This window comes from Clupea harengus, chromosome 10 (genome assembly GCF_900700415.2).
Source record: "Clupea harengus chromosome 10, Ch_v2.0.2, whole genome shotgun sequence".
NCBI classification, from domain to species: domain Eukaryota; kingdom Metazoa; phylum Chordata; class Actinopteri; order Clupeiformes; family Clupeidae; genus Clupea; species Clupea harengus.
Genome location: NC_045161.1, coordinates 20,164,299 through 20,188,204, shown reverse-complemented (window position 1 = coordinate 20,188,204; position 23,906 = coordinate 20,164,299). Strand labels below are relative to the sequence as shown.

Here is a 23,906-nt window from a genome sequence, read left to right as displayed (position 1 = left end):
GGTATATTATCATTTCACTAAAAACTACAGTTATGTCTATGATAAAAACAGTTAACTAACTACCTACCTAATTAGGTTAAATAAAGCTAACAAAGTTGTAGGTACAAAATTATAGCTTATGAGGGGCTACTACAACAAGCCATTTGGGTATTAAGAAATATTGTATCATCCCGACATCCTTGTCATCACCCATTAAGTGACAGAGGACAGGCTCATCTGCACCTAGCGTTACATAGAGCACGGTGGAAAGTGAGAAGACAGAACCAGTTAATGCATCTAATACAGCTAATGTTACACGAGGCCAAACTGGAGGACCGCGGTTTCAGACTTGGCAACACTTGGGCAATTGGAGCTGCCGCTCCAGGAAAAGGTGAAGACAATGTTTTGCGACATTCTGAGGAGCTGTATAATAAATTATATTATCACCACATAAACTGTTATTCTTTATTCTTGTATTTACAAAACATTAAATACAAGTATCCATTTTATATTTCTGTAAAATGTGTCTTTCCAGGAAACATGTTATTTAAATAATAGAAAAAAGCAGACATTTTAAGGAAAAAAATAAAAGGTTTGTGACATTACCTAATAAAACTTTAATTATTCCCTCTGCACATTGCTGAGATAGCAGCATTTGAATGCTGGAACATTCCACAGCTTTTGTATTTAGTGTATTCATTTTTTTTTTTAAAGTAGTAGTATTTAAAAAAGCAAGTTGCATGACAACACACCAGTTTACCACATTAAGTTGCAGAAACAAAAACAAACAAAACAGAAACTTTGTTTGTGAAAGTGCAGCTGAAAAAGCAACACGGGACCAATAACGTGTTTTTTATTATGTTTGATGAGAATATGTTTGGGATGTATTGCTTTGTAGAACAAACATGTTTTACCGACTAAATACGCAGCATACGTCATGGAGTTACAAATAAATAAACAAGTATTCCAAAATATATAACCATTGATTAAGCACTTAAGCAAAAATGCAATTCCAGTGTTGTTAAAAAATTAAAATAACTTAAATAACTTTGGAATATATCCAAATTCAGCTAAAACTAGTAAAAATATGACACTTTTTTACCTTTTGACATTTTTAAACATCTTCTGACACATGAAACTAATAAGCAGTGAGTCAAAACAGTTAGTGCAATAAACCAAAATACACTCAGTGGTTGCAGTGGTTTGTAACACAGGAAGACAGGTGGTATACAAGGTGGGACATCACACAGGAGGTCAGCACCCTCGTGTCAACAAAGGGTATTGCGGGTTTGAAAAAAGCTATTCAACAACGTGGACCATTAGCTGTTGCATTTCCCTGGATACGTGCCTCACATCGACGCCTGAATAAATATGAATAAATATTCCAGCTTCTACTGACTGCACACTTTGCAGTCTTTTCTTTGGCTCACACATGGCGTCCGCCCTCCCCCCATTATTTCCACAGGAAACATAGCAGAAGTCCAGCCGGCCCGGTCCGCTGAGGTGAAGTCCAGTCGACCCGGTCCACTGAGGTGAAGCTGTGAGGGTCAGGTGATGAGGTGTGAGCGGTCCAGTACCTGTGAGCCCGTCACATTCTGATCCTAAAGCCTTAAGACCAAACAGACCTTAGACTCACGACTACTACAACCCTTCATACCTATAGAGAGAGAGAGAGAGAGAGAGAGAGAGAGAGAGAAAGAGGTTTCATATCAGTGGTATGGGAGTACTTAATAATGATAAACCACAATAAAACTAAAAAGGTTTTTAAATGTGGTTTGTTTTGACATAAATCAACAGCACAAGCACTAAGCACAGCTAAAGTGAATGTATCTAATGATAAACTGTCTTGTCTAGATCACTGTGCATTTAAAACAATATAAATGGTGAGCAGTCTCAAGTCTAATCCAAATAGCTCACTAGTGATGAAGTCTCGTGTCAAACTCACTTCCTGTAAACCCTGCGAGCAGCTCAGTCCTCGTAGCTGTCGGCGTGTTCAACCACAGGAGGCTCCACCAGCTTCTCATACGAAATAAACATCATGATCTGCAACAGACATCATCAAATCAGGACTCACTCATCCTTCACTTGAGTGAAAGTACCAATACAGCGATGTAAAATACTCCACTACAAGTAGAAATGATGTATGAAAAACTACTTCAGTAAAAGTGTTAGCCGCGAAATGTAGTTAAAGTATTTAAGTAAAAGTACTGGTTTGGTCCCTCCGACGGATATATTATTATACAGTATATGACATCATTATGAATTATTAATACTGAAGTGTGTAAGCAGCATGTAACTGTTGTAGCTGCTGGAGATGGAGCTAGTTTGAACTACTTTACATCCAGTTTTCCAAGTATAATTTTAAATAAATTCCAAAAAGAAAATTTCAATAGGTCTGGGTGCTCAGTGGCTGTCAGAGACAACACAAAATGCACACTAATAACAACATATAACATCCACAAATGTGGCACGCAAGCGCAAATGGCCCTGTGAGGCACTCACTGTGAGTAGGACCAGCAGAGCCATCATCATCCCCAGCATCACATACAGGTTGTTGGTCAGCCCCCCCGCCCAGAGGGGCCCCAGGATGGTGGCCAGCCCCCCCACGGAGCGCCGCACCCCTTGGCTAAACCCTGAGGAGAGAGGGTGGGGGGCACAGGAGGACTTTTACTGTGAGTGTAATCACACATGTGAAGCTCAACCCTCAGGACCGCAGGTGAATTTAAATGTAATTCTAGCCGCTGAAGGGTGACCAGCAGAGGAGTTCCATGCGTCCTCCTCGGCTGATTAAAAACCAAACGCACCGCTGCATTCTGGGTCATCTGCAACGATCTAACTAAACATGCAGGCAGGCCCCTTAAAATTGCACTGCAATAGTCTAGTTTAGAGAGGCCTGCACAAGAACTTGCGTAGCATATTGTGTGAGATAATGTCTGATCTTCCACATACAGTACCAGTCAACAGTTTGGACACACCTTCTCATTTTTCAAGAAGTTTTTTCTTTACTTTTATTATTTTCTACATGGTAGATGAAACTTTTTTTGTTTAGTACATCATTCCATATGTGTTCTTTCATAGTTTAAATGTATTCAGTATTAATCTACAATGTATAAAATAATAATAGTAAAGAAAACACTTCTCAAAAAAATTAAAGGTGTGTCCAAACTTTTGACTGGTACTGTATTATAGAGTGTGAACCACCAAAACCTCAAGACAGAAGCTGCATGCTAAGATAAATTAAGTTGGTCATCAATAGCACCTAAGTTTCATGCTGTTTTAGCTGGGGGCAATGAAGATGAACCAAGCTGCAGGCTAATATTTTGTGGGATAGCTGGATTGGCTGGGAATACTAGGAGCAGTTTTTGAAAGACTGAGTTGAAGGTAAAACTGAAAGATCACTGAGGCATGCCGCTAGAGCCGATATTGTGGAGTCTTCCCAGTTCAGACAACCTAAGAGGAGGATGTCACGGTTCACTGTGTCAATGTCTACTGACAAGTCTTGTCAAATAAAAACTGATCATTGAGCAGAGGCGTTTGCTACTCTCAATGCTCACAGATAAAAGAGCAGTTTCAGTAGAATGGCCACTCTTAAAACCAGACTGCTTAGGGTCTAGGATCTCTGGATTTACGGCATTTTCTCTCAGCAGCTCTAAGTTCCATTGGTACTTAACGAATATTGCTGTGAGCCAAGGGTGACGGGGTTTCGAACAAGCAGGTCTTGATGGAGGACACACGTTATCCATTATCCGGACAAGAGCTCAGTGTAGAGTGTGTGTGTGTGTGTGTGTGTGTGTGTGTGTGTGTGTGTGGATAGAGGACACACGTTATCCAGTGTTCAGTGTAGAGCACAGAGTCTGTGTAGCATCATTAGCCTCTAGTGATGATGAGAATGAACTTGGAGTAGGTAGATTAGATGCAACCCAGGAGGACTCGTTGTTTGAGAAACTTCTGAGGGTCTAGTAGGATGTTCCAGGAGACACACTGAAAATCTAATAAAGTCATGGTGAAATAGGTTACCATGACCTTTTCTGTCGTGCAATTAGGGCAGGTCAGAAAGTTGCTTAATCTAGCGACAAAGTCACTGAATTGGCAACACTGCTCACAGGAAATACGGCTCTTCTTAAAACACTGCCATTCTTAAAATACGGATACCAATAAAATGGGGTATAGTACCGTTTATAATGGCAAGGTATCACAATACCTCTAGTATCAGTAGATCATGCAACACTAACATCATCCTCTCCTTTCAAATGATGGTCCTAAGACAACCCACCTTGTGTCTTTTCTGAAGTGACACACACACACACACACACACACACACACACACCACACACCTTGAGTCTTTTCTGAAGTGACCTTGGAGAAGAGAGACACCTGGGACACCGCCACAAAGGGAAGGCCAAGCACCTGCAGGAACACTCCAACAATAAACTCCGTCAGCTGCCACGGGAGGCTACCTGTTACACACACACACACACACACACACTAGACTTTAGAATCTACAGCATGAAAGAAAGTAACACAACATGTTCATGGAAAAGGCTAATCAGTGTATCATCATCATCATCATCATCGACACTGTCACAGTCATTTATTCATGTTAGATGGTTCCAGGATAAGATGCACCTAAAATATAAAGTGGACCCGAAAGAAAAACTGGTTAAGACTTAAAACATAAGACAGGGTTTAAGATATACAACAGCCATCTCTGGTGATATGAATGTTTGAGTGGGTTTAGTGAACTGCGTACCTGCAGGGTTGGCCAGAAATATGAGGCACCAGATGCAGGATATGTTGCAGACGATGAGGCCCACGGCGAGCACCACCCTCTCCTCCACCCTCTTGCTGAGCCAGCGCACGAAGAGGAAGCCCAGGATCACCACCACACCACACACACAGTACATGATGCTGTTCTCCAGCTCGCCAAAGCCGAAGTACTTCTGGGTCAGAGGGGTCACCATCGTCTGAGGCACACACAGAAACGGATGAACTACTGATGAGCGACCAGACAGCAGATAAGGTAGAATAAGGTTGAATTTTGAAGAAAGGGTTCATCTGTGTGTGTGTGTGTGTGTGTGTGTGTGTGTGTGTGTGTGTGTGTGTGTGTGTGTGCGTGTGCGTGTGCGTGTGCGTGTGCGCGTGTGTGCTCTCACCTCAAGTGCGGTCTGGTTGAAAAGCGTGATGAACTGAGCAGTCAGTAATACCACCACCTCCTCCTTCAGGAACTCTGGAAAGACAAGTAAGCAATGAGCAGAAGAACACAGCTACTCTCCTCCACACAGAGCAAACAGAATGGATGAATTTTGAAATAAACCTTTTTTTTCTTTTTATCTTCCCCGTTTGCATAAGCACAACAAGGAGAGCGCGTCCTGATGCTAGCTCCTGATGCTAGCTCCACATCGAGGAAGAAGCGTATAGTATCTGTCTACAGCTCAAGTAAAAAAACGCCTCAAAGCTCTCCGCACGCACCCCCCCTGCTGCCCCAGACCCCTCACCTTTGCTGGCGCTCAGGAGCTTGAGTGGGCTGCCTTTCTCCGGCTGTGGCTCGGGGGAGTCTGGGCGATGCTCGTGAGGAGTTTTGCCGTTGGCCACCGCCCTCACAGGCTCGTTGGGAAGGGTTCCGTAAGAGCCCAGAGACTCCTGGGTCCCCACCAGCGGCTTCCCCTCCTCATCTTCACCCTCCTCTCCATCATCATCATCGTTTACCTCCTCCTCCACCACCACGGCACTCGCCTCCCTGTGATTGGTCAGGTCCTGAGGGGGGATGTCCCAGTACATCAGCATCACGGCAAATTGGAGCAGGATCCACATGAAGCACATGAAAATCTGCAGAGACACATGATCACATGACCATATGAACAAACACATGTGATCACATGACCATATAAACAAACACGTGAATATACGATAAAAAAAAAACACATGTAATTATATGATTATATGAATAAATACATGTGATCAATATACAAACAGCCATCACTGTAGAGGTTATAAAAATCAAACAGGGTTATAATTGCGCATACAGCAAAGAGTTTTATGAAGAACAATAAAGTATGATTATGACTACATATACAACCAATCTTAGAGTTTATATAATTGATATGCACACAACCAACAGTACAGAATCAATTTATTAAGGAGTCAGATATTGTTCTTAAGACACACAAACCCATCACTTGAATATCATTCATCCAAACAAAGACATCCATGAGTTTCATGGACATATTTTTTAAGTAAACACTGAAGAAAACAAATGTGTGTGTAACAGCTGTGATGAGTGTGTGTGTGTGTGTAACAGCTGTGATGAATGTGTGTGTGTGTGTGTGTAACAGCTGTGATGAGTGTACTCATAGCACTCTTACCCCTGGCGATGTGTACTTATTGACCGTGAAAGGACCCAGCTGAAAGTCAAAGAGCCTGAGGAAGAGGTTGAAGGCTGGACCTGCAGGAGACACACAACTCTGATGTCAAGGTGATGTCATGTTAGACATTAGTAAACATTAGGCTGTGTGCAGGTATGGTTGGATAGTAACGTGTGGTATTGCAGTGGTGGTACCTTACAGTGTGAGGGTATGGTGTTAGACATTAGTAAACATTAGGCTGTGTGCAGGTACGGTTGGATAGTAACGTGTGGTATTGCAGTGGTAGTACTGTACAGTGTGAGGGGTATGGTGTTTGGTGATAAAACATTAGTCTGTGTGCTGGTAGGTACGCACCAATGAGCAGTCCGGCCTGTCGGCATGCCATGACGGCGGCGAACACGGTGGAGCGGTCCTCTGGCGCCGTGCTCCGCGTCAGGAAGCCAAAGATGGACGAGCCGGCACCCGTTCCAATCCCTACACAAGAATAAAACATCTCAGCTCCTCCCAAAGCCAAACACCTGCACCAGCAAAGAACACGTCTCTACTCCCAAAGCCAAATGCCTGCACCAGCAAAGAACCGGTCTCTACTCCTGACGCTGTACGGCAGACCTACAAAATGGACACCCAGAAGTCTGACCAGAGGGTCAAATGGTAGTTCAACAGGGGACTTCGCTCTGACCTCACAACGAAGGACTTGCTGTGTATACTGAGGTAGCATCCCCCACCAACGCTCTAACACATCTGGGGTACTCCGTCACTCACACCACCTGTTGTGGAGGGGCCAACTTACTACTGGGTTCCCAAATTGGTCATTCACACCTCTGAAAGTTAGGCACAAAGTTGACCTTCAGAAAACTCATCTATCTCTTCATCGAACGCCTCTATCTGTATCTAATGTGCAGTACCGGTCAAAAGTTTGGACACACCTTTAATTTTTTTGAGAAGTGTTTTCTTTACTTTTATTATTTTATACATTGTAGATTAATACTGAAGACATTTAAACTATGAAAGAACACATATGGAATGATGTACTAAACAAAAAAAGTTTCATCTACCATGTAGAAAATAATAAAAGTAAAGAAAAAACTTCTTGAAAATTGAGAAGGTGTGTCCAAACTTTTGCCTGGTACTGTATATGAATCTAACATATTCCCATTATGTCTTGGAGTGATCCTCACTATATAGACAGTAGTCTGATAATGGTAATGGGAACCTAATTCAAGACAATCTCAAGTATCTGCAAATGATTGTGTTTTTGAGTCGAGTCTCACTTTAGTTCTGCATTCTAATCAGCCTCCTCTGTCCCAGCAGATGACCAATCAATGAGTTGGTTGGGGCGAAAGGGCATTGTCTTAGGACGCTGGGCAATACCAATTTGGGACTGGTTAGAGTAAATGGATATACAGGTATATAACCAGCCATCTTAAGTCATGAAGGCCTCTCCTTTTGGCTCTCTCCCTTCCCTCCTCATCTCTTCATCTCACTCCCTCTCTCTCTCTCTCTCTCTCTCTCTCTCTCTCTCTCTCCCTCCCCTTCTCATCTCTTCATCTCTCTCACTCCCCTCATCTCTTCATCTCACTCTCTCTCTCTCTCTCTCTATCTCCCTCCCTCCCTCCCTTCCTCATCTCTTCATCTCACTCTCTCTCTCTCCCCTCCTCATCTCTTCATCTCACTCTCTGTCTCTCTCTCTCTCTCCCTCCCCTCCTCATCTCTTCATCTCACTCACTCTCTCATTTGGGGTTTTCAGGTTTGCATTTAGGTGCATTTTGTTTCATTTATTATATTTAACAACTGCAAACTATTTAATTTAAAACTTTTGTCATTGTTTGTGGTTATTTACAACTTGGCTTTCTATCCCACACTTAATCCAGTCTATACTTGTAACAACTAAGTTTACCGTTTATTGTAAGAATAAACTATTCAATCATACAATTCCTCATGTGCCATGCCTTTACTTAATTATTTCTAGCCAAAATGTTGCATGGTGCAGTGTATAGTGCATGGTAAAGTTAAAAATAACAGTATAATTTATTGGAGTCAGATACATTTGTTTTAGTAATCTTACAAATGTGGTGATTGATCCATCGTAGAAAGTTAATATTGAAATATTGACCACTTTTTACCACATTTCCCATCTGCGAAATAAGCCTTCTAATGGAATTGCCTTGTGCAGTTGAACAGATGGACATGACCAAACCATTTTACAGTCAGTGACCACATGCTCTGTGGCACTCAACCAAATGCAAAGCCAAAGACTTGCACCAGCAAAGAACACCAACTCCCAAACAGCCACTCCGCTAGTCTTTGAAGAGTTGCACTTGCACACACATGGGATGATATTTAACACATAAAAAAAATGGAAAATGCATTTGATTGTAGATATGAATGTCCTAATAACGTCGCTTGGCCATATTGCCTAAAAATGACACAGAAAAAAAATAGTAGGGCAAGATATGGCAACCAAAAACATAGCCGCACCTGCAATCAGACGACTGGCCAGCAGTAACCATTTGGAATAACCCATAAAGTACATGAAATTACCTGTGAAAAGAGAGATAATATGTTAGACAGCTGTCATGACGGCAGGAATATGGATATAATTAAGCTCAGAAAAGTTGAAATGCCGATCCTACTATGCTGATTAAATACTTGAAAAGAACTTCACTATATTACAGGCCAATAGCTGCCAGTAACCTACTGGAGTTTACATAGGACATGTTTAACAGTGTACGACAGAGGACACACAAGCCAGTCTGCCAAGTAACTTACTGTAGTTTTAATAGGACATGTTTAACAGTGGACAACAGTGGACACACAAGCCAGTCTGCCAAGCAACTTTATTCACAAACGGCCTGGCTTACAGCTACATAAACAATTGCATTATTATTTCTCAGTGCGTCAAAAAAAATTATAAGAACAATAATCATAATCATATGATAATTAATAATGATGTGATATGTGTCACTTTGATATCCATTTATTTGATGATAAATTAGCTGCTTTGTCTCAGAGCTTTCTAAACTGACGTCCGAAAACACTCACCAACAACCTCAAACAGGTTGGCGAAAAGAATGATCTTCTTGGTGGTGTGACTCCGGTCCGACCAGAAGCCGAAGAGCGGCCCGGAGAGAAGACCACTGAGGCTGAAGGCCGACAGGCTCAGGCCCAGGAAGTAGGGCTCTGCCCCCATGGTCTGAAGGTATCTCCATATGGTGGGCAAGATCACCGCTGCAATGGAGGCAGACAGGGAAGGGCCAAGGGCTCATCCATTAATCAAGTTATCTCATTAGAAATGCTTGTGATTTGGGGTTGAATGGGCCAAGCAGTATTCACAATAAGTCTATACACGGAGGTCAGCTACTCACTACTTGTGACTGCATACCTCACCACAACAATGAATGGACTTGCCATGACGACACAATGTCTGACTCACTACAGAAACTGAACTAACATGTCAGAAATGCCTTTTTATCACACTAATTATAACTTATGGGCCATCCCTAAGACAGAACAACAGAAGGTAGAAAATGAAAAAGTCAGTTTGGAGTGGCTATGGTGATGCAATAAGTAGTCACTGCCTTTCTAGCACGTTACCACTACTCTAGGACAATAACTCACTCATAACTTCACGAGGTAAACATTACTCAATATTAAGTTAAGACAACGTCAAACAATACTTGGGTTTATCGTTACAAACCCTAGGCCTCCCAACCCCTAACAAATGGGTTTGTTTTTTTTCCATTTCCATACGTAGTTAATTTCACTCTCATCCTGGACATCCTAAATTAGGCTAATGTTACATCAGACGTGTCAGTAGTCGTATGGCCTTGAGGGCTTCTGACTGCCTATATAGGTGACACTCTTAACGTCTAGTTTATTGGTGATGTGATCGACACGACTGTGTAATTTGACAGTTCATCTATCTAACTGCCAAGGCACTCCAACCCATTTCGTTTTAAAGTTCTGTTTTGTTTTAGCTTATTGACATACCGTATTCAATTCCACTGAAGAGGAAGATTAATCCAATTGTAAAATATGTGAGTTTCTTCTTTCGCCGATAGTCCATCTTGTTATTTACTGGAAGTCTTGGCGTTATTTTAGTTTGTATTCAACGATAGTTTCGAACAATAATCGCCATTTCAACTGTGCTCCTTTTGGAATCTGGATGGACGGATATTTCTTAATTCGTGGGACATTGCGCCCAATTAGTGCCCGGTTGTGGCAGAAGTCTACAGCAGGGGGTGTACTCTCGCCCGTTCTAGCCTACACAGCGCAGTGGAGGTTAAAATCTGTGGAATACCCCAGTCTTTTGGAAACATAAATTCATTCATGTAAACACTATGAGACCCTTTGCAGTCTAGCCTTGAGATCGACTGACAGACATAAGCTAAACTCTAGACCACTGTGCTACCTAGGAAACGCACAAAACAAAACCTCTCTCCGAGATATTTAAAAAAAAATCCTTAGCTGGTTAAAAAGTGAAGACCGAGAGTGGCGTCATTTCAACCCCGGAGACGCTGCTTCCTTCCACACGCTTGCAAAACACTGCCAACGCGAGCTCCGACTGTCCGCCACGTTGCCTACGCAGTTGCTTCACAAATCCGATTATATATCGTCGTGATGTTCTTCAGGAGCGGCTCTGGGTCCCTGTCGAATGCGGCGTTTTCATAAGTGATACACTCTGCGTTCGTTTTCGACTTCGGCTGACTACAACTGAATAGACAGACAACCCGGTCAGCCAGTCTCAGTCGGGGAGGAGTTGGAAAAGACGGCTGTCAAGCTACATTGCAGTTTGCAATTGACGTGACAAACGGAGATCTCGTGGAATTGTGTTCCTTATTGTTACTGAAATTCCTCTTTACGTTTCATTAAAATGAAAAAGACAATTGACGGAATCAATTATAGTGTGTATTTAATAAATCATTGTTGGGATACATTCAACAGGCAAGCATTACAGGTCACATAACTGCAATGTTTTCTGCACATCTCCAGCCTGCACTAGCATAAAATGATAGAGTAATAACAGGTTTGCAGTGCCACCAAATCACATCTCAGGTTCACGTATAAGGAGGAAAAGCAATCGAGTGGCAACCTGGTGGTGTCGTTCCTAACGCTGAGCGAAATGAATGGGATATTCCATAGAGAGGTTTTTAGAAAAAACAGATCTCGGTCCACATCGAAATGTTAATGGAATGACATATGCTTTGATACCAACTTTAATGATTCTGGTGATCATACTTTATCCTCAGCCACAATTTGAATCGTTTAGATTTTATTGTGACGAGGTAAGGGACCATAGACATATGTCTATGTAAGGGACTACAATGTATATGTCGCATATATGGCGTCATCGGTGTGCGCGCGCCTCACCAAGCTGACCAAAATACTGATTTGTATTGCTTGGCTGGCTGAATATTTTTGTAATAACAACAAAAAATGCATATCGCACGAGGACAACCATTATGGGTCCGGGGCATGTGGGGCAGTGCCACTGTCCGTAGACAGCCGCTACTGTCAGGGAGAGCTGACAGGTGTTGTCAAGGCTGAAGGACGAAGGGCAAGGCGCAATAATGGAGCAAGTTTGAGCACAGTCTGGTCCTCCAGAGGGCAGCATGGGATATTGATCATCCATGATCTGGTGTCCTTTCTGGGCTCTTTAATCCAACAACATCATATCACAAACAGTATTGAGATGGTGACTGGATGCTTGAGGTAGGGAGGGACACTGTTGATTGTAAATAGTTAATCAAATATATTTTTCTCTGATTGGGGATCTCCATCAAGGTCAAATGTGGCAGCGCATCATTAGCGAAACTGAAACTAAATCCATGCCCCCCCCCCCCCCCCCCGAGTTGGCCCATGCTACACCTTTTCACCAAGATTCATGAAAATTGGGCAGGTATTTTATTTTAAATTCTGTAGGCTAATCCTTCTTACAGACAGACAAACAAAATCAAACCACACCAAAAACGTAACCTCCTTGTCGGATTTAATAAACCTTAAGTGGGATCAAATAATATAGGACGTAGTCCTTTTCTTTATTGGCTACCCAAACAAATAGCCTTACAAACGTTGCTCAATGCACAGATGAAAAGGTCACTTGTGAACTAGGTTGGGTGAAGGAGATTGGTGTTGAATTTGTGTGGTCTGGCCTCATTCATCGCTGATGTTTTGTGCTTATTAGGCCGCACTTAATGGCGTTGTAGAAAAAGTTGTGGCAGTTTGTACGCCATTTTAATGATAAAACCTGTTAAAAAAAAGTGACATGGGCTGAAATACCCGTTTTCCTTAATCAAAGACTCTAATGGAAAATAGTGTTTTGATCTTTGGCTAAGGATAACCGTATGTCATCAGTTTCAAGTAGACGTAATACATCCTCCTATATGTGAGGGAGGAAATAGTTGTTGACCATGCAGTGTGCGTCCTGTGACTCTCATTACAGCCCTATCATCCTAGCGTACGCTACACGTCACACTGTTCCGCTGACCAGTTAATTACATTTCTCTCTGTCCTGACATGAACTTCTCACATTTGCTGAGCTCCCAAAATAAAGTGAGGACACAGATGACAGTACTGACAAAAAAAGGAAGAAAAAGTGAAGTGTAATTGCGGATAACAGCCATGTACACCGATCTGAAAATTGCACATCTGCACGGTCACATCTGTTAATTTAATGTAAGCTACATAATTAACTAAACACTAAGACTGTAATCTGAAGGGTGTTACATATTTGGCCTACTTAAATGGTATTAGGGTGGGAACACTTTATCTGGTAGCCTATATGGGACTGAGGAACTGGAAGAAATAGATCAGTGATTCACAGTATTAATTATATTAATTAATTACTAATCAGTAGCTGAATTAAGTGGCTGCCATGTGAGCGAAAAAACGTACTTTTATGTTTGAGTTGTTATTCCACTATTTTCATTTTCATCATAGACATGTAAACGTTTATATGTCTATGGTTTTCAACCCATTCACTATATCGTGTCCATTCCTGTCCGCTAGGTGTCAGCAGCCATCCCAACGTTCTCAAATATGAGAGAATTGGCATTAGAGAAAGACCACCGTTTAGTTCCGTGGAGCTAGCGACAATAAGCAGCCATATAGCGTCAAAAAAAAAGACCACTTCAAAGTTTTGAAGCTTTGACAAATGTTTCAACGTTTTGCATTATTCATTTCTCCATTGAATCTATTATACATTACCACATCAAGAAAGTTGCGTTTCACAAAACGCTTTATTGATACTGCTTGTGAGTCATAGAACATTACTGAATAAAATAAGCCTATAGACTGTGTTTCATATGAATAGGCAGAACAGAACTATGAGTTGAACTTCCCCTATCATGTGACCTATTTAATATATATATGGATTATGCTACACAAATGTTCCCGTATGTAAACTGAACCGGAGCCAGAGAACACGTTAAAGAACTGAACAGCAATTCGCATTAACATTAACATTAATAAGACTCTTATGACACGAGGAACTACAATTTACGGAACAGTTTGACATGAACTGTTTTATAAAATGTCAGGCAATGTCACAAATGGTAGCAATTTCTACTTAGACCAATGACAATAATAACAATGACAGACAAACCTCCCAATAACATACATAGATAAAAAATTGAAAAAGGGCAACACTATGGAGTCTTTTAGTGACATAAGGTTAGCTGTAATTAAGGTGCTTTACATGTCCTTACTGAGTTGAGAGTGAGCATAATCCAAAGTCTAGTTTACTGGACAGCAGAACGAGGGACCCACAAGGGGAGGGTTGTTGGGTGACATTGTTGCTGTATTTTTGCTGGGCAATTCCATCCACCTACACTGGTACCTACAATGGTGATTCGGGCCTAAATATCTACATATTTTCATACGTATTTTACGTATGGAAATACATACTGTACGTATTTTAAGAACTTTTAATAAGGATTTAATTTCACCCCCATATCAAAGATGCACAATGTTTTGTTTTCTCAGCCGCATAATTTCAACGAATTCAACAGGCCATTACTGTAGGCTTCCTGTATGGGATATGGCTGGGGCTTGCCATGTCCTGGTAACTTCAAATGCGATTCAGGCCTAAATATCTACATATTCCCTTAGAGTACTTGTTATAAGAGTTTAATTTCACCCCCATATCAAGGATGCATAATTTGTTGCTTTCTCAGCCACACAATTTGAAGTTCATCAGTAGGTGATTATTGGAGGCTAAGTCTATGCATATTTATAGTCTATCTTTCAACTCTCGGTCTCCAAACATTTTCCAGATTTTGTTTTGAGACTTTTTTCAGCTGAACAACACTAATTGGTCCTTTGTATTTAGTACATATAGTTTGTTAAACATTTTTTGTCATTGTATAATTAAAAACTGATGACTACGTTTTTTACTTTTATTTTGAAAAAACCACCATTGGCGGTCATATTGAAATTTTCGTTAAGGTCGCTGGCTACACGCTGCTCTTGTGTTTGAGTAAAGGGTTACATCAGAAAACCCGGCGATCTGTAAGATAACTGCGTTACAGAAACTGCGTTTCGGTGTTATATTTAATTATATTTATATAAATTAAACAATTATTAATCTATAGATGATTCCCCGCGGGAAAGACTTTTTAGTGCGGATATCTTTTTACTGGAAGCCTCTTTTTAAAGGGAAATTTCTACTTGTGACCAACACAGTAAGTGGTGGAGCCATGCTGTCACTTGGAGACTTCATTCAGCAGAGTCGGGAAATGCGAAAGTCACCTGATAAAACTCGAGACTGGCACCGTACAGGTAAGACTGAAGGAAAGTTAACATAGGTGGAAATTGTGTTCAGGAATGTCTCTAGTTTTGTGTTTTTTAGGTTAAGTTCACACCAATATCTTGTATGTGTCATAACATTAATTCTCTCGAGGTAACTTATCTCTTCTTCTTTACCTTACCTGTTTAGCTAATTAAGCAACTTATCTTCGCAATAATGATCATATGTTTTTTTGGCAACCAAGTAAATCATTAACTGTCATAAAGAGATTTTTGAGTAGGCTACACGCATCCACGCTACACAGTCCTTTGGCAAGTAGACCCGATGTATCCTAACTCCATCCCCAACTGCTGCAAACTTCTTCTTGACAGCCCGAATGTGTGCTGTTGGGAGTTCGATGGGGCCCTTTCTTCATTACTGGTATATGTGGCTTGACAAGATATATGTCGGAAAAGCCATTAAAACTGTAGCAAAGAAGGTTTTGGTTGACCAGCTAATTGCATCCCCAATTCTTGGTGGATGGTACTTCTTAGGTGAGTTCACAGCATCCTCTAAATGTTTAGTGACCAGTATTTGAAGTGTAAAGCCCTGGATGTATTAACCTCTTGATTTAATCTGCATTAACATTTATTGACTTGGTAGGCTTAATTAACTTAGCCTGATATAATTAGTGTTGGCTTCATGTTAGGTGCACTAAACTAAAAAAAAAAAGTGACTTCATTCAGATGTTACTAAAGGTTACTTACTAAGACTAATGAAGTTGATAAACATGATGGACCCTTCATGTTTCAGGCATGAGTTTTATGGAAGGCCATGGAGTCAAAAAGGGCTGGACAGAGTTCGGTGACAAGTTTTGGGAGTTCTATAAGGTGGGGACTGAAGTGTTTTTTGCTGATTTGACAGACCTATGACAAAACCAAAATCACTTCTGTAAAACCTTCCACCTTCTTGTCTTTGCACAGGCTGACTGGTGTGTGTGGCCCGCAGCACAGATGATCAATTTCTACTTCCTGTCCCCAAAGTTCCGTGTTGTGTATGTCAACACCATTACGTTGGGATGGGATACCTATCTGTCGTATCTGAAGCACAGAGTAAGTAGAATACACCTAACCCACAAACATCCACCATTCTTCATGGGTTGGAAACGGATAAATCATTCTTGCAACAACCATCACTTGGCCAATATCAGGGGTGTTTGCTACTTTGTTTTGGGGTATTTGAACTAGGACTGTGGTAAGAAGACATGGGGACCCTGTTTGGCAGTGGAAACAAACCCAGGTGAAAAGGGCCTATTACGCCGGGAGAGTTGTCTTAAACTCCGGCGTTTAGTCAAACTTTCCAACAAGGTGATATAGGCGTGGTGACATATTCTTCTCCAAGAGGCACCAATGCATACACCGATAACAAACCGTCTCTGCCCAAGTCCGATTTTATGTGTCTGGCAAAAATTGTCACATTCCCTCTATTGGAAGAGTGGCGCATTATTAACATGCGTTTTGAGTTAATGCACTCTCCTGGCAGGTTTTAAATACGAATGAAATATTTTAAAAGGTGAAAGTAGCCCACTAAGAAAACCTGGGTTTCCATCTGAAAACCTTTATTTTATTATTATTATTGTAATTTATTTCCCTACAAAATAGAGTTGACCTTTCCTACTCCCATAGGTCACACCGCAGCACCTGCCAGAATGTCTGCTGAAACATTTAGCATTTCAGCAAAGATGCAAGCTCTACATTTTACATTTCAGATTCTACCTCAGAGGTTGCAAATGTGTTCCATTAGACACATTTAGATTGTTAGATTGAAAACTGTATCACATGTTACGCATGTTTGGGCATTTAACATTCTAGAGCTAAATAAATTCTTCAGAATGGACATGAGATGAGCTATATGGATCGCGACAGAAATAGCGTTAGTTTGTCATCTAGGTGAGCAAAGCACCTTTCTTTTTCACAGGCTCAAAATCACACACCCTGATAAACAATATAACAGTCAGTTCGAAGGGATGTGGTTAGGGCATTTTAAAACGGGTCTGACAAACTACAATTATGTGTCAAGAAATAGAATAGTCTTGAACAACAGCAGAAGCACTGTAGTTTTTTCCTTGGAAAAGCGCTCCACTGTCCAGAATACGCGACAACATTGCCATCTTCTTACATTCTAATCTTTTCTGACGTGCGCATGCACTGCTGTTTCTGCCGGCCGTTTTCACTGTCAAACAAGGGCCCTTAGTCTTAAACTGTTAAGGTGTTGCAACTATTACAATGTAGCCTCTATGCTGGACTAGGTTTTATGCTTGTTAAGTCTCTTGGCACAATGTAGAGAGTTAAAGGCACTGTCTGAATGAATGAAATTGAATGAAAGTTGAATTGAATCGAGACTAGACAGTGCTGTGACCCGTGTGTTCCCAGGAGCCGGCACACAGAGATGAGGCGCAGGTGGGGGAGCAGCCAGCAGGGGGAGCGCTGGAGGCAGAGCCGCTGCCGTTGGTGGCAGAGCCGCTGCCGTTGGTGGCAGAGCCGCTGCCGTTGGTGGCAGAGACGCTGCCCCTGGTGGAGAAGATCTAGTACTGCAACAGCACTGTCAGACATGGCAGATCTGAGGTGGCCTGCCGGATCTGAGCCAGGTCAGGGCCTGATTGGTCCAGGGCCATCTGATGTCATAGAGGTTTCTAGGGGATGATCTCAGGGGCGGGCTATCTGCTGACATAGGGGTTTCTGGGGGATGATCTCAGGGGCGGGCCATCTGCTGTCATAGGGGTTTCTGGGGGATGATCTCAGGGGCTTCTTTAATCTCTCTAGTCGTTGTCATCATGTTTGTTTTATATGCCCCACTTTGAAATACTCTGGATGTTCTTGCTCTTGAATTTGCTACAGTTCTGTAGTACTGTAGGACACCAAGTCCCTTTATGCTCCAATTTATATGGAGTAAATGTGTATGTGCTTTACACAAACAGAGAATCAAGGAACCTGTGATTTCTGTGTTGTTCAGTGAACTACGGTCTGTGAGTGCACAAAATAAGCCTTGATGTTAACTTGCATCTTATTTCCGGCTTCTTCTGGCCTCCTGGTGGTGCAATAAGGTAATGCACAGTGTGTCTCAACCACTGCCACTACTTACTATCCCACTAGTTTGGTGTCCACTAGATGGACTAGATGGATTGAAGACCGCGGTGTAGTTAGCTCGGTATTAGACATTCCCTTGACGTTCACAACATAGCTGGATCTGTAACTTTTATCTCATAAGGTTAAATTAACTACTTACACATTATGTTATTCTGCCTTGTATTCAGTTGTGAAACTGTTGGCCTAAATAGCGTTCAAACATTTAAAAAAAAAATGGTACAATGCCGCTTTTTATTCAGCCGTTTGTCTTGCACTGAGATGGCATTTCAAAATAAAAGCCTGTTCCTAAATTCACGCATAGGCCTATTGAAGAGTAGTTTGAGTGAGTAGAATATTGGCGAGGTAAGGCCAAGAATGGTCAACACATTTTGAATAATCATGTTTTCTGTTCAGTTTTCTTTAAACAATAGTACAAGATTACTGTTCTGAATATTAAAAAGAACTTGTAATTTTGGAATAGGGTTCAAAGGGTCAACCCAAGGCATGGCATTTCAACTTAATTTCAATAACATTCTAGTACGAAAGGAATGACCATGTACCGTCTGATGTCTTTGATTTTTATTTCTCATCAATTTGTTTTCCACTATATGTGGAGTTTAAGTGGGGTTTAAAGAGAAACAAAAAATGCCAAATTCCTAAGTGTCTTGTGTTTTGACCATGAAAGAATCACAAAAAAAATCACCAAGTCCTGGAGGGACTGCCAGCTGCTGTAACCCAGTGATGTTGCAGCCATGTCAATAATAGTCTATCCGTTTGAAATGTGCCTTGACAAGTCAGGGTTTGAAATGATTTAAGCATAAATAATGTGTGTTTTTGAAGTATCCAATTGATGAAGGTGACTTTTATTTCACAAAATGAGATGTTCCACCATATTTTATACAGATTGCTACTTTACAGAAAATGTCTCAGTAGAAAGACTGCGATGTGTCTTTATAGTCTGTGTGAAGAGTACAGAGGACTGTGAAACGGCTGTGCCTTTCTCCCTGTATCACCTTTGCTGGTGCCTTCAGAGTGAGATCCTCAGCCGCGTCCTCAGCCTCTTCCATGACCTCCGACCTCCTGACTCGCCCTACTTAAAACAGTTTGACGGGTCATTCTTTGATTTTGTTACAACAAAAAGTATTTAATAAATATCCACCACTGCTGTACATTTGAAATATTTGTGTTGTATTCTACTTATTCATTATTTTATTTGTAGGATCATTTAAGGTAAAGTGCCCCAAAATATAAAATGCTATACAGTCCCCATACAGTCATAAATAATTGTTGGATTTCAAAGATGTGTTTTCTTATACTTTCTTTAATTGTGTTAGAATCAGTTGGATAGCAGCTGATACAGTGAAGTGATCTGTTGTTTACTACAAGTATACAAATGTGGCATTCCCTTCCAATCTGTTTGTGTGAAGTTTTGCTAGTCCCATCACTCTTTTTAAGGCACGCGATGAAGCTCATGGCACGGTTGTTTTGTAATAAAATGTTGAATGTAGTGGTGTAATGAAACAGTGTAATGAAACCGTGTGTGCCATTGAGGCTGCTGTTTGTCAAATGTGCCTGTTCAAACACTTCCCATCCAGCCACAGGCAAGTTAGCTAGGTCAGGTTGACCAAAAGCCACGCCTCTCTGCCTCATCTACCTCATCTACATCCTGCTCTCAAGGATGTGGGCAGGCTGCCGTCAGTTCTCATTTGCCTCCTGCACCATGGCGAGCATGTTTCCCATCACTGTGTTTCTGTTGCTAATTTACGCAGGAATCTCACAAGGTAAGGACTTGGTGTTTCATGTGGATTAATGTGTGCTCCTTCTAGCACCTGAGCTACGGTTTGTGATTCAAAAACAGTTACAGATAAGTGAGTCATGAGTCAATATAATAAAGTTCTGAATGTACACAGACCTGTAGATACTTCCTGGTAGTTAAGTTAACGTGTGAAATGTTTGTGGGTCGTTAAAAGTTCCAGAGAGACTTGTCTACCTTGGTGAAAGTGAAATGTATATATGTGCTGAGACGAAGAGAGAAAGTCTTCAGACATACAGTGACTCCAGAAAGTTTTCAAACCCCTACATTTTTCTCCTTTTGTCTATGCCATTTAGCTTCTTTTTAAATGGATTGGATTCTTTCTTTTTTCCACCCTTAATCTAAAAATAATATTCAACACTGGTGAAGAGAAATCTGAATTTTATATAATTTATTAAAAAAAATAAAACAGACATTTCAGACCCTTTAAGTGTTCTCTCCTGATCCTCTCTGAGATGTGTTTGTATTGATCATTTGTGGTCCACCTGTAGAAAATACAATTGATTGAACATGATGTGGATTGGCACACCCATACTTATATAAGGTCTCACAGCTGACAGGCATATCTGAGCAAAAAAAAAAACAAAGCCACGAGAGAGGATTGCGTCAGGGCACAGAGCCGGACAAGGCTACAAAACAATTCTGCCACACTGAAAGTTCCTAGGAGAACAGATGTCTACGTAGTTCTGGAATGAAAGTTCAGAACCAACTAGGACCCTTCCTAGAGCTGGCCACCCCACTAAAATGAAAAAGAGAAGGGTCTTATTAAAAGAGGGGAGGGAGAATCCAATGGTCACTTTGAGTGAGCTACAGAGATCCTGTGAGTTGGGAGAAAAAGATAATCAAGTATCAGTGCAGCACTCCATCAGTCTGGGCTTTATGGCACAGTGGCCAGACAAAGCCTCTCCTGAGTAATAAAAAGGTGCCCATGAAGTGCTGTATACTCGGGCACAGACACAGGCACAGACTGGCTGTCTTACAGTGGGCATGTGGTGTAAGACTGGGCCACCCTGACACATGGGCGGACTGTGTTGAACACACACATGGGCGGATTGTGTTGAACACACAGATTTGCATGAATAAACAGAGAAGCGCAACATAAAGTGGGCGTGGTCCTAATCTCTGTGAACTAAAGATGCCTCCTCCCAGCATCCTCTGAGGTTAGCACAACAGCACAGGTTAGCACAACAGCAGGATCAATCTAGGCAACAGAACGCTCACGTTGCTATTGTTGATGGAATGTCACTAATAACTACCACTGGCACAGACACACAAATAAGCTTTTAGCTGCACAACATTTTAACGTCATTTTTGAGAGGGACCAGCTGAAGCAGTGTCTTTGTAAGTAATGAATAGGCTGATTTTACCTGCTTACCACAGGACACACTGTGCACCTTTATAAATAATTAATAGGCTGATTTTACCTATTTAACACAGGACAAAATTTGACAACATCAACAGTAACAGCTTCCACGTCGTCATCAACAAAAGTGTCTACATCATCATCAGCAGCAGCAGCTGCAGACACATCCCCAAGCGCCCCTGTCAGTCCTGCTCTCACTACCACTAGCACTGCCTTAGCAGCTAGTGAGGCTAAGACAACATCGGAAGCTGCAGCTACAGGTCATCACTCCACACAACCAACGCAGCCTGCACAGTCCAGCGCCACAGCCAGTCACAATGCCTCTGACTCCGCCATCACAGAGGTGGCTGCTACACACACACCCTCTGTGAGTCAGGACTCCGCCGTCACAGAGGTGGCTGCTACACACACACCCTCTGTGAATCAGTCAACACTCTCTCCAAACTCCTCGGCCTCCGGCAGACCCACGGCACGTGGACCACTCGTCTCGAGCACGAGCTCAAACACGGGTACAGGTTGGTGATGATTAAATCCTTGGTCTGCAATATCTAGTGACTGGTATGCACAACTCTATATTTGATCATTATTTTTATGTATTTTCTGGTCATATGTTTACTCTGAATGTTTGTCGTTGTTTGTGTTTGTTGTTTAACTCCCCCTGCTGGTAAAGCAAAGCTACTGTACAGGAGCCCAGGACTGGTAGCGGTTTTGTGCATATTCGTCATCATTCTGGCCTTACTGTTGGTGATTGGGCTAACAAAGGGCTTGACCTCCAGTAATTCAAAGTTTGAAAGACTGGAAGAAGTACCAATGGTGAGTTTACAAAAACATTCAGAGCTTTTGAAAGAAAATAAACAGTGCTATGCACAGAGCTATATAATAAACAGAGCTATATAATAATCAGTGCTATATAATAAACAGAGCTATATAATAATCAGTTCTATGCACAGTGTTATATACTAATCAGTTCTATGTACATCAGAGCTATATAAAAAACAGTGCTATATAATAAACAGTGCTATGCACAGAGCTATATAATAAACAGTGCTATGCACAGAGCTATATAATAATCAGTTCTATGCACGGTGCTATATAATAAACAGTGCTATATAATAATCAGAGCTATATAATAAACAGTGCTATGCACAGTGCTATATAATAATCAGTTCTATGCACGGTGCTATATAATAAACAGTGCTATGTAATAATCAGTGCTATATAATAATCAGTTCTATGCACAGAGCTATATAATAAACAGTGCTATATAATAAACAGTTCTCTGCACAGAGCTATATAATAAACAGTTCTCTGCACAGAGCTATATAATAAACAGTTCTATGCACAGAGCTATATAATAAACAGTGCTATATAATAATCAGAGCTATATAATAATCAGTTCTATGCACAGTGCTATATAATAATCAGTTCTATGCACAGAGCTATATAATAAACAGAGCTATATAATAATCAGTGCTATACACAGTGCTATATAATAATCAGAGCTATATAATAATCAGTGCTATATAATAAACAGTGCTATATAATAATCAGAGCTATATAATAAACAGTGCTATATAATAATCAGAGCTATATAATAATCAGTGCTATATAATAAACAGTGCTATATAATAATCAGTGCTATATAATAAACAGTGCTATATAATAATCAGAGCTATATAATAAACAGTGCTATATAATAAACAGTGCTATATAATAAACAGTTCTATATAATAATCAGTTCTATGCACGGTGCTATATAATAAACAGTTCTATGCACAGTGCTATATAATAATCAGTTCTATGCACAGAGCTATATAATAATCAGAGCTATATAATAATCAGTGCTATGCACAGAGCTATATAATAAACAGTGCTATATAATAAACAGTGCTATGCACAGAGCTATATAATAAACAGTGCTATATAATAAACAGTTCTCTGCACAGAGCTATATAATAAACAGTTCTATGCACAGAGCTATATAATAAACAGTGCTATATAATAAACAGTTCTCTGCACAGAGCTATATAATAAACAGTTCTATGCACAGAGCTATATAATAAACAGTGCTATATAATAACCAGTTCTCTGCACAGCTAGTAACTGTTGATGCACTCTACTGAAGCCACACCAGACCAGGGCCTTTTCAACCATTGGTATAGTCAGCTATTAATAAGGCCATTGTTATAGCTATTAATAAGGAACCGGAAGGTGATAATGATGGACTTCTTTTCCCTTTACAATTACATGTATATTAATGCATTTAACTCTAGGTATGTGCCTCAAATTTCTCTCTCTATGTCTCTCTCTCTCGCTGTCTGTCTCTCTCTCTCTCTCTCTCTCTCTCTCTCTCTCTCTCTTCCCCCCAATAGGGCAAAATGAATGAGGAATCTCCATTTGCACAGTACCCACCCAAATGAACAAGTCAACTCATGAGGCATGACAGAGAGGACAAATAATTACTTCGAAATATTACTGTGTACATGTGTAAACAAGTGTTTATGAGGCAAAATAAATCAAATAAAGGATAAATAAAAAA

General features: G+C 41.0%; 3 protein-coding genes across 3 annotated transcripts; 2 read left to right on the top strand and 1 right to left on the bottom strand.

Moving 5' to 3' along the window:
* Positions 1-430: 430 nt before the first annotated feature.
* LOC105900856 (major facilitator superfamily domain-containing protein 8-like) lies at positions 431-11,417 on the bottom strand. The gene is made up of 12 exons (XM_031574340.2): positions 10,332-11,417; positions 9,384-9,569; positions 8,820-8,882; positions 6,696-6,815; positions 6,342-6,421; positions 5,475-5,805; positions 5,133-5,206; positions 4,730-4,943; positions 4,314-4,436; positions 2,482-2,612; positions 1,925-2,022; positions 431-1,636 (listed from the first exon to the last, which is right to left on the bottom strand). Exons 1-11 carry the CDS (start codon positions 10,405-10,407, stop codon positions 1,948-1,950), a joined length of 1,473 nt encoding a protein of 490 aa, XP_031430200.1. The 5' UTR covers positions 10,408-11,417; the 3' UTR covers positions 431-1,636; positions 1,925-1,947.
* Positions 11,418-14,823: 3,406 nt separating this feature from the next.
* LOC105900855 (mpv17-like protein 2) lies at positions 14,824-19,369 on the top strand. Its single transcript, XM_031574339.2, has 5 exons — positions 14,824-15,119; positions 15,459-15,620; positions 15,880-15,956; positions 16,050-16,178; positions 17,499-19,369. Exons 1-5 carry the CDS (start codon positions 14,933-14,935, stop codon positions 17,652-17,654), a joined length of 711 nt encoding a protein of 236 aa, XP_031430199.1. The 5' UTR covers positions 14,824-14,932; the 3' UTR covers positions 17,655-19,369.
* A 324-nt stretch (positions 19,370-19,693) lies between these two features.
* On the top strand, positions 19,694-23,906 carry LOC116222087 (uncharacterized serine-rich protein C215.13-like). The gene is made up of 4 exons (XM_031574841.2): positions 19,694-19,972; positions 21,442-21,882; positions 22,038-22,180; positions 23,740-23,906. Exons 1-4 carry the CDS (start codon positions 19,870-19,872, stop codon positions 23,785-23,787), a joined length of 735 nt encoding a protein of 244 aa, XP_031430701.1. The 5' UTR covers positions 19,694-19,869; the 3' UTR covers positions 23,788-23,906.